Source organism: Calidris pugnax, unplaced genomic scaffold (genome assembly GCF_001431845.1).
Source record: "Calidris pugnax isolate Ruff unplaced genomic scaffold, ASM143184v1 scaffold56, whole genome shotgun sequence".
Classification (NCBI taxonomy): domain Eukaryota; kingdom Metazoa; phylum Chordata; class Aves; order Charadriiformes; family Scolopacidae; genus Calidris; species Calidris pugnax.
In genome coordinates this window covers 7,570,399-7,587,040 of record NW_015090839.1, presented here as the reverse complement: position 1 = coordinate 7,587,040, position 16,642 = coordinate 7,570,399, and the positions used below count along the sequence as shown (strand labels likewise).

Here is a 16,642-nt window from a genome sequence, read left to right as displayed (position 1 = left end):
TATTTTGGTCTCCTCTTCTTCCTCTGATACAGCCAATTCAGTAATGGAAAAAACGTATTTTGATGAACACTGGTCTCATATGTAAATAGCATGAAAAATCATAAGATAGTTAAAGAAGCATCTTTGTTACTTTACAGCCTATCATACCTCCTGTACCATAGCTTTGTAATCAGCATGGTTCTTCTAAAGTATACAATTTCTTAACCTAGTGAAAATAAATCTTAAATTGCTGATGAAGTAGAGATCATAATTGTGTTGTAAGAAGTTCATTTCCAACTGCAGTGGGTTTTTATATTTATACACATCATTACATTCTGAAAAACAAAGGAACATAGATGCACAAAACCTCTAATCCATCTTAATTTCCCTGGGGAGCACATAGCTGTAGGTTAGGTTAAGAAGGATACTGGATGATTTTAAAGTACCAAATCGAAGACTGGGCTATCTACACTGAATGCAACTTAAAAGTAGCAAAATTTTCAAGAAGCAAATCTCATGCCCCAGCTGCATTTTAAGAAGTTTCAGGTTGGAAAAACTTGGAGGGAGAAATAGAAGTTAATCGTGCCTATCTTATGTGAAATTAATCTTGTGAGATGCACTGGTATTTCAATACGATTTTGCTAACTCCTTCTTTCTTGTACACCTTCCATTTGCATGCAATGTTGTCTAAATTCATAAAAGGAATTTTTTTAATGTCTATACCACAGCCTGCTAAGCCAGCACTTTATTGTTATTGGATTCTTCTAGCAAATCCACCCTACGTTACCCTGAAGTACAGAGCTGGTCAGAGTCTGTCAGGCAGACAACCCTCAGCTGCTCAGAATACCTGCTGAAGAACCCCCACACAAAATTATTACACTGTAGAAGACCACAGGTAGAAGAGAAAACAGGACCAATATGGCAAAGCACAGATTTCTACAGCCTCCCCCTTCTAACAGGACCTGGGTGTCCTGAATTTGGAATTTACAAGGTGAAGATAAATACCGTATTCCTCAAGATTACCACCATGTATTTTAAACTTCAGAAAACATTGAAAACTGTTGAAAACACTTCTCACGTTCTTTCTCACCAAAAACTGATCAAACTAGAATGTTCTGAACCATGCTACTTTTTCATTCAGTATTCACTGAGAAAATGTAAACTTTTGGATGCGTAAGTCTGGTATAATGAACTCATCTCCCTTTATATTGTGTATTTATACACAATAAAAACTAATGTTTAACAAATAAATTTCTTGTTGCAGTTTAACTGGTTTAACAGGAAAAAATTTGTAATGCAAACTGATTGCCATGACAAATCTCACAGCTTTTGAAGCACTAGGTGCATTCTCTGTCTGCAAAAGTAAATAATATATATTTGCCTCTTTTTTTCTCCCTCAAGGCTTGGGAAATGCATGTAAGAGACATCTGGGATTCTGGCTCTTCTCTACCTTTAGGGAGCACTAGATCTGAACTGCAAAAAGGGAAACATTTCATCCTGCTAGTAGTTGGCAAAATCAACTTAATTTCTACACTATTCCATATCTCAGATAAACTCAAATATTTGGATACATTAAGGCCTCAAAAACTAATATAAACAAATTAGATTATATTTTTATTATCTAGAACATTCTTGAGGTTTAAAAATTGACAAACAAAAACATGCAGTGAAGCTGAATTAAATGTCCAGATATTGATAGCATACAAGGAAATTAAGTTACAGTGCCATCTGCTGAAATATAAGTAGGAACTGTAAGCATGTTTACACAAGACAAAGAGAATAAGTTGGATGCTTGAAGAATAGTTTATCTGTGCAGTACTAACCAGCACCTGGACAATGCAGAGTCTGGCTCATCTTTGTCAGGACACATGCCAAGTGTTTAGCACTTGGCACTGCACAGATAACCAGGGCAATGCTCTTTTCAGGTTCCTAGGAGCACAGACATGAGCTTCCCAGCCACCTGAAGTCTCACACCGTGGAGGTTGAATGCCTTCAGATAACTTCTGCTGAAAAGCCTGAAGAAATAAGAGGGACCTGATAGTATATAAGATATTATTACTACTGCTTTGGGGCAAACCCTAAAGATCTCAGACCTGGTTGTATTGTGCCTGTGCACATGACTAGATGATCTCTATGGTCCCTTCCAACTCTAAAAATTCAGTGAAATTCAGTGAAGAGCCTAAGGGACATATGGAAAATAAAGGTGATACAATGATATAAAGAGTAGAATACGGAGTTTAAATTTGGAAGGTCTATTCCCAGTCTTAGCACAGCCTTCCTCTGAAAATACTACTCTTGAATTAAAATAATTAAAAAAAAAGAATTTGGATATAAATCTCTCATTGCATTTTTTAAAAAATGAGAAGAGTACTTCTCATTGAGTCTTCTCTCAGAGCACAAAGTTGTTGATCTAAACATGACACTGAAAACTTAAATCAGAAGTATTAAGAGAAGCATCCTGAAAAGTAAACTGTAAGATGTGACCTGTTATGTTGAAATAAAATAAAGCAGTCTCAAAACATTTTTGCTACACAGAAAATCAGATTTTGGTGATGGTTTCCCTTAGGAAAACAAAACAAAACAAAAACCAAACAACACAACCAACTCAAACCCTGTACTTCTTTTTGAAAATATGAAAGTTTTAAATTAAATCCACAACTTAATGGATACATGTTAGTAATTTGTTCCTAGAAGCACATCTCTACAATCAGGTACAACTGAACATTCAATATATTAGAATTCTAAAAAGGAGTATCTAAACCCTGCTTTTTGTTTCTGGAGGGCAGATGAAAATATTCAATAATACAAGCCATCACAGCTTTACTACAAATTCTACAAACTAGCCATACCATTACACGTTAAAGCAGTCTAGCTGCCTGCTTTGCCAGCCTGTCTTCCTGAGTGAACACATCTCTGCTCTCTTTATAACGGTACAGTCTTTTGCTTAGACACTGTAATTTGTATGAGTACATGATCACTTGGTAATTTGCTAGAAGCATGTTATATTGGCTGCTTTTCTCAGTTCCTGCCATAACCTCTTTTGTGGAAAGTCTGAAGGTGCATCATCACTATTCTATATCAGCGACATGAATGGTGGGTTCTTGAATTTCCTTAAGGTGTGTTGTTAACTCTTTAATTCAGCTTTGGCTGAACAGCTTTAAACAGCTACAGTTGTAGAAGGAAAAAGTAATGACTGAGGGTGGAATTTAACACTCCTCACCCTTTTAGCTATCTAAAGAATGATGCACCTGTACTGACTAATTCATCTCAGTTAGAAGCCCAAATTGGAGAAATGGGATGAATCACTCCCTGGAAACTCTTCTCTTTCTCCATTATGTTTAGAGGGAGCCTAAGAGAGTCCAGTTTAGCTTAGCTGTATTTTACATCAGCTTAAGGAAGTCTCACTCCTTCCTAATTTTAAGCTTCAGGTATACAGAGAGGAGGTTATAGAGAACCCATCTCTAGAATATCCCTCACAAAACACAAACTCTGCAAATTTCGATGCAACATGTATAAAGTGTGGGTTTTTTTAAAGTGCTCTTTTTGTTTCCTTTCAGTAAAAAGGCAGACAGCAAATATTTTAGGAAAAAATTGATCTATGCAAAAGAATTTAAAGTATGTTTGCAAAATTATGACAAATGGGAAACTCTATTAAATCAATAATTGATGGACCACTGTATGCAATGCAACTACTGCCTTGCTATCACAACTATCTCAAATGGATTTGAGATCTATGAAGTACAGTTTTCCCAATGGTTTTGCCTATCATCGCAAAAATATTCCCATAAACTATTATTTCCTTACAACTAGAGTCTGTTCAATAGTCTGATTTTGCTATCTATTAAAGTTAGAAGTTCATAGAGTCATAGAATAGTTTGGGTTGGAAAAGCCCCTTTAAAGGTCATCTAGTCCAACCCCCCTGCAATGAGCAGGGACAGGACGTACAGCGCTTTTTGTTTAATGCTACCTGTTTTCATGTAAACCAGCTTCCCTGCCAATACAAGGGTCACAAAAACCTCAACATTACTTTTTCCTAAATGCTTCCCTCATTTAATATAAATGAGATGCTTTTAATACAAATGAGAAAGCTTTGAAGGAGAGGTTCCATTTTAATCGTCCCTCATAAATACTCATGGTCCTGTAGCCACAGGTGGAAGATCAGAAGCAGGTAAGCAGATCACAGCACAGTACAGTCCAGGTTAGCTTTTGCACAGCTAAACTGTACAGGGAATGGCTACAGTGCTACACTGTCCTCAGAGAAAGCATACCTCTGTCAGTGTGACACTGGATCCAGGCTAGTTAGGTGTGGTTAATTAGCACTTGTATGCCTGTATTGTAGTTAGAGGAAGTTGCTGTCGATACTACGTAGCGGATCAGTTCATCAACCTTCAGGTAGACAAGCCCTGCGATTCCTTAGATATATGAAAGAGACAGCAATTCTGTGGTGCTAAGTTCTGATGATGCAAGAAAAGCTTCCTACTGACATCCTTATTGTCAGTTCCTAAAAGTTCATTCTGTTTTAAATATAACACTTCAATACACTTAACAATTTCAAAATTATTCTTTGTGTATCTTATATTGCAGTCTAACGCTTTATCCGAAACCTACAGAAAGAAGGACAAAGACAACTTCACAGATATTCCTAGGTATAACATATCCCTTGTGAGAGACAGCACTTGGAAAGCTATGGAAACAGGGAGGGGAACAGTCCTCTCCCCGCTGTCATCTGTTTCCAGAGGATTTACCACATCTTTTCCCTGATGATTATATTGCATGGCTTGCTCCAGCCTCTCAACAGCTCCTGTCCATAAAATTTGTGATGGCTCTGACCTTGAACAATGGGAGGCATACAAGGGTATGTCAATCACATCTACCAAATTGATCAAAGGCACTCTGTCTCAAGAATTCTGGTGTTTCAGTACGTTTAGCTTTGCTTGTGACCTAAGGGAACAATTCCCGCACCCGTCTTTGTAGAACTTCCTTGATTTCCGTAAAACTGCCATCCTGCCTATTTCCATTCCTTCAAAAAAGTTATCAAGGTATCACAAAGGTTATAACTTTTACTCAACTAAGAAAAGAGGCTGACCTGTGGGCACACTGTTCTGCTGCTGGCTTGCACTAATTGACCCCCTGTCTTGGTTGAGTCCCAGACTGGTTGTTAGCCACTAACTTCACTCCTCTCGCCCCTCCAGTAATGCCAGGGAGAACAGATGCTGTGTGATCAGTTCAGCACTGCCAATTGATTCTCTGCCTGGCCATGTGGACTAGAAGTGCCAAGGTTGCAAGACCAGGGTTGCATTATAATGCTGTAGTTTGCCAATTAAATTTCATGATCTGCCTTACAACTCCAGAACCCCAAAACTTTAAAAACATATGGGGCTTCCTTAGTTTATCTGGAGAGATAAAAGGAACATCTGAAACTACTTTTATTTAGAAGTTTAACAAGAAATCATAAAAGAACAGATCACATACAGAAATGCAAAATGAAGATATCAATGCTAAGGCTTTGTGCAACTGCAGTCATTTAAAGAGAAATCTATTCAGGGTTGTCTTTTCAGATTGTCAGATTAAACAAGCCACACAGCATTTGCTGCTAACCCATAATTACAGATTATTACAGAATACAAAAGATGCCAGGCATAAAAAGCTACTACAATTCACTACACTGTAATAGAACATGCAGTGGAAGTTAATTTTGGCAAATGCTTTAAATATTAGCTTTACATAATATGTATAGGTGAGACTGTAATTAGGAGAGAATGAATCCTTCGAAGCCTCTTTCATTCTGACCCAGCAGATGATTACTTTTTACTAATAAGACCACAGCCATTTGACAAAAAGCCAACTATAGTACCTTGCTTCATTCTTCAGTAAATTTAATAATTACAGCTCCTCCTGCCAATAGTTCTCAAATCAGACTTGTTCAATCCAATACTGAGCTTATTAGGGGACAGCTCTATGTTTAGAATTCTTTGGCCAAAAAAGTACTTGAGGATGATGAAGCATGCCTTAGACAAGGGCACAATGATTAGCCATTTTCTCTACATAAAAAACAGCACGTAGTCACTACAGACCACAAAATCACCTGCTGTTAGCACACAGCTGCTACAAAGAGCTTCTGCATTTATCTGGTTCTTAATACCTTTAAGGAAACCTAAATGGAACAACTTAATATGGAGGGAGAATAGCACTACACAGAGTTTCTGGTATCAGTATTAATCTCATCTTTTTCAATTTTCTTCCCAATGTAGCCATTTGATATTTGCTAGATACATTGCATAATATATGCTGCTACTCTGTAGCTTAGTTTCTTGATTCCTTACTTTTATTTTTGAGTTCTGAAGAAAATGCTAATTCCTGGGTCTCTTAAGGTTCTAAGCAGATAAGAGAAAATTCCTCTCTTTTTTTAGATAACTCTGTGGTTTTAAACAGTGTAAACAGATCGACAACAAATTATGATAGGTTGAAAAAAATTCACAACAACCTTTCAATAGTGCAAGCTCAGATAAGAAAAAAATCCAAAATATTCTTAGAAACAGGAGCAAAATTAAGAAAAAAATAAATTCATTTACTAAAAGTATAATGAAAAGCAATGTGTATCCATGTTGCAGTACTTAACACTTTTTGCTGATACACAGAGCACAGAAGAATCCATACCAAATCGATCTTCGTGTTGTTCAGAAGATACTTATTTCAGTTAATCGAACAGTAATTGCTCAAAATTATGTTAGCTCATTCCATACTAATGGTTCTTACCTAGTGTCTAGGTATAATTTAAAACTTATGCTTTAGACAAACACTTCAATACTGGAAACCAAGATAAAATCTTTTTGAAAGAAAATGTATTTAGGCAATTTGACAAACCTTCAGTGACTGGCTGAAGTTTAGAAGAGCGCTCCGAGTCTGGAGAATGCAGTGGTTCTGGTTCCTTCAAGCTTTCTAAATGCATAAAAGGATCGTAATCCACACATGCCAAATCAGAAAGGCTTAGAGGAAAATATTTAGGGTTGCTAAAACACTGAGATCCATAGACACATCCATGCAGAACCTAGAAAAAAAAACCCAGAATCTCATACATTAACTACTGAAATTCTACTTGATAGTTTTATAAGAAATTAAGTTTATTTTTATTTCAATTTTTAATTGATTTGTTAGAACCAGGTAAGCAGGACAAAGCATTGGAAAATTTTAGATGCTTAATCTTTACAGAAACAAACCCTGGTCTGCAAAGAAAATTGTTAAAACAACATCCACACTGAAGTGGAATTTAACAATAAAGAATCAAGAAACAAAATCTACAACAAATCACTAAGCTACCTTTATTTTTAGATCTCCTATCTTCTTTAATTACATATACTAGGTCTAAGCTGCTGGAGGTTTTAATCCCCTTCCCTTGCAAGAAAAAAAAAAAAAACTCTCTTTGTTCTGTATCCCTACAGACAGCAATTATAACTTAGCACTTTTTACTTTGCTCATTGCTAAATAAAATTGCTTGGTATAAAAAAAAGCTATTTCCTCGTCTGTCTTAAATGTATAGCTGGTCTTTTACAACACAAATGCCTGCTACCCGTATGACATACAAGAAGTAACTTGGTTAAACAGCACAAAATATAACACAAAATTAACAATTCCAGATATACCAAAGATCAAGCAGTTATAGTAAAACATACACGAAGGAAGCAGCGCTCCGCATTTCAGCAGTAGAACAGAGGTCAGCTCACAAAACAGTTGTCTTCATTTCTACGAAAACTGACCCTACCCCCACACATAGACATTCACATTTAGTGAGTAAAGAAACATGTACCTTATATATACAATTAAGAACAGATCTTTCAGTCTTATCATTTTCTGCTCCTGTAGTGTGAAGAGGCTGCAGCAAGGTCTTTAATGGTAAGGCCATTATCCAATCCAATAAGCACAGAAGTAAAGAAACCACCAACTGGAAGAAACACTTTCAATTACAAATCAATTAAAGCAGCACCTGCTACTTCCCATTTATCACTGTATTTTACTTCTCTATTTTACTTTTTCTCAATTCAGTGGAGTCAACCTTCTGCAGTAACAGCAGGTCACATTTGTTTAAAACCCACTATATCTTCAAATCCTACAGCATTGGTAAAAACTTTGGCTACTGAGATAGTTAACACAGACCATCCGTACAACAGTTTGTCATCATGGTAAGTCTGTGAGCAGATACTGTGCTTAACAGGATACCCATGATTTTTCAAAATTGATTTCTAGGGTGCTGTTTTTAAAATGACAGATTACACAGGTACAAATTGATGCTGATGCACCATTCTGCACATAAATTTCACTGTAAAGTGAATCAAGGACTACACAAAACCGAAGTGCTTCAGCTGCATTTAGTGCTTTCTAAATAACACAGAATTTCCTTCACAAAATGTCAATAATGCTACACAGCATCAGGTACCACCTGAAAGAAATCCAACTGCTTTCTCTATTGTAGCTACTCAGTCAGCAAAAGAACCAACTCCCTCTAGGGGATGTTTTTAAAGACTGTAGAACAGAATTAGATTTAGACACGTACACACCAAATTATTAATAACTTACTGGCTTCAAATAATTATTTTTAATTTTTAAAACTTAGCTGTGGAAGAAGAAACAATTCAGATAAATAGCTGCAAGATTCTCTAAAATATTTTCCAAGTCAAATAAAAGTCTTTCAAAGAAAATCCACTTAACTAATTTACTAATAAATGACATATAAACATCACACTCATTTTACAGAATAGATTACAAGTTGGCCTCTCAGAGGCACCATATAATACACCTAATGATGAAGGGCTCTGAGTATTTTTATATTAAACCAATTTTTAAGAAACCCATTAGGGCTAAGTTTGTCAAACTAGGTAAACCGATTTCCTATATGGTATTTGATGTACAATGATCAGCATTAGCTCGTGGGGAAACTTTTTTTGGTTGTGGGAAGCATCCTCAAGTGGAAAGGTGGCTGCTTGGCAAAACCACTGTAGTCTACAACAGCTCCTGACTTCTCTCAAGCAGAGAGGAGAGGTGAAACGGAGCTCTGGAGACCAAAATGGGAAACAGATGAAGGCCAGCTCCTGTGGGAATGGGTGGCCCAGAGCGACAAAGCTGCCAGCAACACACTGCACCAAAATGCCCAAGGTTAAATGACCACTGTGTCCCACAGTCCAAGAGCAAAGCCAAATAATTCAGAAGAGTTACAGCTTTCAGGAGGCAGAAGGTACTACTGTAGCAGGTGTAGACAGAGCCCGTTTTAGGCTAAGGGACTTGGGCCCACTGAAAATACAAAAAGACAGCAATTGCTTTGAAGGATGACAACAATCAAATTCATCTGGAGATTACTGGCTATCTTGTTCAAGGATGTATTTAGAATACAAAGTGCAAAAAATCATAATCTTATAAATATTTTGAAAGGTTTTCTCTACAAGTTGAGAATTTGTCTTGTCTTTCACTGTAAGACAAGTTTGAAAAGTCTACATTACTTTCTTCGCTTGTAAATTCACTGATGAAAAGGAAACAGAACAACTTTCTCGTTACTGAAATCAATCAATCTCAATTAATATTTTCCTACAAAAACTTCAGAAATGCACTTGCATAAGAAATATTGTTGGAATTCTGAGAAGGCTACACCGTATTATACTTCAAGTGCTGAACCCCTACTTTAAGGCACAGCTTAAATGTTTCAACAATGCTGTGTCACACACCTTTGCAATTAAATTGACAGATTAAACAGAAATGAAAAATATTTACCCTCTTGTCCTGTTCATAAGAGGAAGCTTCCGTACTGGGTAGCAGATGGGTAATAGTTGCTATCAGAATCTGAGGAAAATATAGTATAGCTTTTTTAAAAACAAATTTTAAATATTTAAGTTTAAAATAAATTTTTAAGCAGGCAAATGTGGCACAATACTAGATTCATGGTTAAATTCTATTAAAATTATTTTGAGACAAATTACAGCACTCCTTGCCGCTCTTTGTTTTAAATAAAACCCTTTTAATTGAATTTTGCAGAAGACATTGAAGGAGTATGTTCTGCTTGACTGACACAGGTGCACCAGGGCCAGTGAAATTACACAGCCACTCCAAACATGCAGGCAGAAAGAGAATTTGATTCAAAACACTTGTAGGGCGCAGAAAGGAACCTGATGCGGGTTTGTGTACGGTGCTGCTTGAGCTCCATTATTTCTTAGAACTACTAGAATTTGTAAACACCCTGCCCCTACTTAATCAACAATATGACTGCTGAGGAGCAGAGAAATGCCTGTTATACCTCTTAAGAAGCTTCCACACAATTCTCTTTCCGGTTACCTGGGAGACCTCTTATCTTTTCTCTGTGGTTCAGAGCCACAGAGGCCATAGTCTAATTCCTTGTTATTCAACGTGTATTCAAAATAATTATTTTTGCTTTATATTGAAACACTTTAATGCAAAGTGTTTTGCATACAGATATGCAAAATTCAATTGCATATCCATATTTAAGTAATCACTTTCTCACTAAAATATATTTGAAGATATTTAATATTTTTAAAAAGCTGGACTTTACTGGCAACATTCTCATGTAGTGACATAGTTGTATCTGAGAAAAAATAAGCATAATATAGCCATTTTACATGTTAATATTGGAGTCAGCAATTAAGTGTGATGTGAACCCCTACTGTTAATGTTCAGTAAAATCATGCTTATACTAATTCAACATTTTGTGAAGAATACTTGTCAATATTCTGTTATTTTAATGTCAGGGAAATATATTTTACTGTTGCACTTAAAAGAATTAAAAATTTTAAATTTTTTAAAATTACTTACTTGAATAATTCTTAAAGGTGAATCAGCTTGATACATTTGAAGTCTCTGTACATAATGTATCAGCATGTTCAGCATACTGCAGGCAACTTGGGCTACTGTTTTATTTGGAAACTAGAAAAGAGAACACAGCACAGCAACGATGACTGCATGATTCCACATAAAAGTACATTAGGTGGGTAGGGTGATCAGGAACATCAATGATGGTTTTATATATGTAGTTCCTTATGTACCTAAATTTTACAAAATTTAAAAGTAATTATTTCATAGTCATAACCGAATGTTAGCAGCTAACATCCAAGGTTTGAGAGAGACAATTAGGGAGTCTCATGCAGTGATGGGAAGGGGAATAGGAGACCCCTACCTAACTTCAGACTGGTTAGTACAGTATCATGAAGCCAGGAAGAACAAAATTATTTCTTGTTGTCTTAATGATTACTATTAAAGCATCACTACAAGAAATCAAGGATCCAATTCTGAAATCAGAACTCTTTGTTGAGAATCAAGGCAGGTGAACAGCCACGTATCCAAAATGTAAGATATAGTGTGTATAGTGAGAATAACGGTTCTGTTTGTTGGTGACTGCTGTGTACAGCACTTGGCTGAATGGAAGTCAATGCACCTCAGCTTCTGTCCTTAATTCCTCTTTTCTCTGTTATCTTTTAAAGGCAGGAGAAGGTTGCTGCGCTGGAACCTGCCTTCAACAGTTACTAAAATGCTTAAGTTACTGTGTTGGTCAAGGCACAAGTGAATGCATTTGTACAACACATCCCCAGCCCTGGGGGAGGATGCACACGCTGCCCCACGCTCCAAAGTGACAAAACAAAGAAAGGAAGAGACAGGGATGTTACCCTAAATTGTGAATGCACAGGACACGTAATTGACGCTTCTTCCTTGATTGCACTTGCCTTAAAACACTAAGCTGTGCACCAAACAACAAGCAAGGAGTAAATTTTACAACTGAATTTAGTTCACCTAGGACATGGAAATCCTACAAATCTGAGCAAAATGGTTATTAGCACAGCACATCTACAGACTTCAGAAGACAGCACAAATTATACAGAAGAAAAAATTATGTGGAATAGCCCCAAGGGAAGGATTTCAAATACACTTATTCAAGAAAATACTCTACCATTACTGAAAACAAATATTCCAAACTGTATTAATAATTAATCTCAACTCAGAAAACAATTAGGTAATTCATGCTGTAATTATGAAAATCTCTAATGCAGATGAATGAACATCAGAATTCTTCCATTATTAAAACAATCAAAAAGTAGTTTACATGTTTTAATCTCACTTTAAGAAAGCTGAAATGCCTGGGCAATGAAGCAAGAGCAGAAAATTATGAATTTCGAATAAAATTTCTGAATGGCAAAAATCAAAAGGTAGAAAACATACTGCAGGAAAATTCTGTCCTGGGCCAGCTTCCTATCAAAGCAGAGCTATCATATTTTACATTTAAGGTCTTGAAAAGTAAAAGTAGAAGCGCAAGTAAAAGTACGGAGTACGAAGCTTTAATTAACATTTTTTATTTGTGGTATCTATGTAAGCATAAAGACAGACCATGAATGGCTCTTGTAAGTCTTCTGTCAGAGATGGAAACCAGAGTACACGGGGTAGTTAATTCTTATTCTGATTTTCTCTGTTTCTCAGTGGATGCTGTTTCACACTATTGTTGGCTTTTAACTAAACACGGCAGACATCTTACATCTGCAAGTCTTCCCAGAGCTTATGACAAGAACATCATTATTCTTTATCCCTCCTGAGACAGCCTCTCTCCATGCTGTGAGAGCATGCTGCAAGAGCGCAGTAAGCAGGGTACAGATTCTAATGTTCAAGCTCAAGTGACAACCAAAAAAAAATAATTAAATAAAACTGAAAGCATAACAATTTGATTACAGAACTTGAGATCAAATCCAGATTGCTGGAAACATCCTTACAAGCTTGCAGGAAAACACCAAAGTCACTGGAGAGGACAAAAGGGGTTGACAAACCAGAGCAGCTTAATATGGAGTATCCAGATCACTGAATTTAAGAAAAAATTAACTAAGAGAAAGGCATGGAGACTTTTCAGTCTTTGAATAATCAGCTGTTCACTACATAAGAACAGGGAACATTTTCTTCTTTTTATTTTTATTTTTTTTTAAAAAGGGAGGATCATCTGGGTCTAAAATGAAGATGAGTGAATGATTTCTAGGGCTGCTTTATGCAAATTAGTCAACCTCTTTCTGTTCTCCAGCTGAAGAGAATTTTTAATTATTTTTCTTTAATTTAAGAAAGGGACCAAAAGTCAGTGGGGACATAAATTCCACAGAAAGGGCTGCAGGGTATAAAGTAATGAATAGAATTCGAGCCTTGTGCACTCAAATTTTCTTGCTCATGAGAAGTGGGCCAAGGAGGAAGTTTTGATCAAGAATATGGGGATTGGCCAAAATAGATCAAACACTTCATCTGCTTCAGAAACCTGTCTCAGCGTGCTCAATACGTCATATTTCAGAAGAATGTACAGACACTTATAGAGCTGTTCATCCTGGAAGCATATTTTCCTGAACTCCAGCAGCAACACTGAGTTTATGCTGGACAGCAAAACAATCCACCCCTCTCAAGCAAGCTGCTTTGTTCTGACTTCTTTTCCAATAGCCTTCAGATGTGGCATGAAGGCAGCTGTGCGATGTTACAAACATTTCACCCCCTGTTCCCTATCTCTGGAAAACACTGTATGTTATAAAGTGTAAGAATTCACTACTTTGGTATTTTGTATTTAATAGTGTAACTGTGGGCATACTTTTTTAAAGTTACTTGATGGAAAAAACAAAACCAGCACTCTGCCTGGTACCTCACTGTCGGGGGTTCTCTCAGAAGGGTAGTACATACTTTTCATCTTTGCACAGGTCGATTGCTTTCTGGTTGTTACGTTAGGAGTTTAACCTTCTCCATCCTTGCAAATAACCTACGTTTAGCACCCATTCAACTAAGCCAGTACACCCCAATTCTGTGATTTATCTGCAGGATTTCTGAGAGGAGCATAATATAATCCTGAGAAGCAGGGGTCTGGATGGCTGGTTAGGATCCTCCGGGCTCAGGCTTCAGCAGAAGTTAAGAGGGATACAGCAGGATCGCCCCACAGCCAGGAGAAGTGTTAGCTGTATTCAGAGAGAGGGCTGCAGTTCTGAATATGCTGCTGTGTTTCAGGAATAGTCACACAGTCAATGCTAACATCTCTGTGCAGTGTTACTTGGTCAATTGTACTTATCAGTAAGTGGGACTAGGACTACAGCTCCCTATCCATTCAGTTCTTCTGGGAATAAGAAAATAATCCATTCTGGAAGTTCAAATCTCTGACTACTTGGAAGCCAGGAGATTGCTTGGGTAACAGATTAGAGCTAATTTGTTTCTCCCATGGTATATTTAGGAACTTATCATTTCCTGATTAAACTCCACTGTGAATGCATGCCACCGCTCAGAACAGGAGAAAAGCCAACGTGCTCTGGATGCTTTTGCCAACTCAAAGCAAAGCAGGGAGAAATACAAAGATCTTTGTCTTCCCATTCAAGAAGTAATTTATGTGCAATATAAATGAGATCCAAATAATTGGTTTAATAAATACGTCAAAGAAAAATAAGAGAAACTACACTGAATGTCAAGATTAAGCATAGTTCAAACTTTGATAAATTGCAGTAGATAAAACCAGTATCATTTGCCTAATACCAAACTTGCACAGGAACTTGATAAAACACACTAGTTAAGGGATATTAAAAACCAAGGGAAAAACCCTGGAACAGAGCATTAGTGAAGCTGCAAAGGATGAATGTGATTTTGCAAAACAGGAAATTGCAATTTAGAGTCTAATACTAAAAGCCCTGCAGCTACCCATTTTAGATGTAGACTCAAATCTTGCTTCACAGGATGTGATCAGCTGATTTGCTAAGATACTTTTCAGATTCTCACTGCTGAAAAGAAAGGAATAGTCCACCACATCTGCCACGAGTCATGTATAACCGGTACACACCCTGATTTTTAACAATGTTTATATACAGAAAGACTAGACTATTCACTGAATTTTGAAGTAAAGAAAAAGCATGTAGGAAGATTCTGTAAATAAACTGGGAAATATTTAAAAAGTTGAAGATATTATTCATGAACATCCAATTTTTCAAAACACTAGACAATAAAATGTTTTTAATAAAATTCTAATCGTTCCATAAGATATGAACAATATGAAAAATATTTACAATAAGCAAGAAAACAAAAACACTCACCAAGGAAAAAAAAAAGCCCCAAAAGTGCAGCTTTTTAACAGGTCAAAGGAATATACTATTGATACACTACCACCAATACAAAATTTTATGACCAGAGATGAAATCCAGTAAGACCAGTTTCAGAATAGTGACAACTATCAAAAGGAAAGGCAGACAAATGTCAGAAAATCTTTTCTACTTGAAAGCATTTTACAGGCGTTGCACCAGAATGAACTACCTGTTTCTGAGCAAGCTGCATTTCCAGGTGAGGACCACTGTGCACACCAGCTATGTTTGACAGATACAATCAAAACAGCAAATACAAAAAAAAAGTAAATCATCCCAGATTTCAAGAATGTAACATGAACGTGTTTATACAGAAATGAATAGTGACAACCAGAGACTGAAAGTTTTATCTTACAAATTAGTTTCAGACCCCTTGTACTGGGTGTAAGTGGTAAGGTTTTGGTAGCAGGGGGCTGCAGGGGTGGCCTCTGTGGGACGGGGCCAGGGACCTGCTGCTGTTCTTCCTACAGTCTCACTTTTCCTGCTGGGGGTGGGCAAGTGGGTGAGTGGCTGGGTGGCAGTTTGGCCCTTACCCAAGGTTAATCCACCACAGGGTCCTAGATCTACTTACAAACAGATGCAGATAACCCTGTTGGAAGCTTGGGTCCAGGATGTGGCTATAGGGTTATAGCTGGGCAAAAGTCAGACAAAACCAGTAGTGGTTTTGCTGAAACCTGAATTGCAAGGATTAATTATGAAAGCTGGGATGATGAATAACTCCTGTGCTCCAAAGGGCAGAGGTTAGAGTGAAGTGGCTAACAATATATATTAAGATGGCAATCCGCTATCTTATTTCCCAGCATGCCATTTCCTCCAAACTTAAATAAAGGTAAAGGTCTCTTTTTGACAGAGTTTAGAGATTCATCAGTTAAACTGAGTTCAGTCTTTTGTAAGGTTTGTAAATGAGCCTGTAAAGTAAGGATGCTAAAATGTGATCATGACTTTGACAAGGCAAAGTATCTTTACATGTAAAGGCAATATACATAGTAGAAGTCTTAGTTTCTCACCTTTAGGGAAACACAAATCACATTCAATGCTTCCTTGATCTGAGGATGATGTGATTCATGAACTAACTCCTCACAGATCCAAATACCAAGACTGCAAAGAGCAACACATCTGGAAAACAATGTTGGAGGACAAGTTGTTGAGAAACAACCTACAAAAATGTGCAATTTTTATGATTCATCATATATTTTGCTAAAATCTAACAAATGTTTTTACTATTTCAAGAAAAACTACAAAAAGCCCTCTATAATGCTGTAACTTCTGTAAAAATGAGAAAAAAATCCCAAGTACCCTGGTGAATGCACAGGAAAGGACAGAGGAAACACCCTTCTGAGAAACTGTAAAATCCAAAAGACATCAAGAATACTTTCATTTCTATGTGCTTTCTGGATTAAAAATACTACCTGAAATCAACGTGAGCACTTCATATATATTTCTTAAGACAAAATAAATATTGTGGTGGGAGGTTCTTCCTCCCCAACATTAGAGTGTGGTCATATTTGTTTAGAGCTTCTGGGACACAGATACAAGAGAGGGAAATGTTA

General features: G+C 36.8%; 1 protein-coding gene across 13 annotated transcripts in view; it reads right to left on the bottom strand.

The window, feature by feature from the left end:
• The window catches only part of RALGAPA1 (Ral GTPase activating protein, alpha subunit 1 (catalytic)), a 123,929-nt gene that overhangs the window by 45,430 nt on the left and 61,857 nt on the right, over nt 1–16,642 (bottom strand). For all 13 annotated transcript variants that reach the window (XR_001412007.1, XM_014941778.1, XM_014941781.1 and 10 more), the window contains 5 exons: nt 16,100–16,208; nt 10,789–10,899; nt 9,736–9,804; nt 7,784–7,918; nt 6,844–7,027 (listed from right to left, as the gene is read on the bottom strand). Coding sequence is in view for 12 of the 13 variants with exons in the window: in XM_014941778.1 (XP_014797264.1) it covers nt 6,844–7,027; nt 7,784–7,918; nt 9,736–9,804; nt 10,789–10,899; nt 16,100–16,208 (608 nt within the window). In the remaining variant the exon portion in view is untranslated. The remainder of the gene's footprint in view (nt 1–6,843; nt 7,028–7,783; nt 7,919–9,735; nt 9,805–10,788; nt 10,900–16,099; nt 16,209–16,642) is intronic.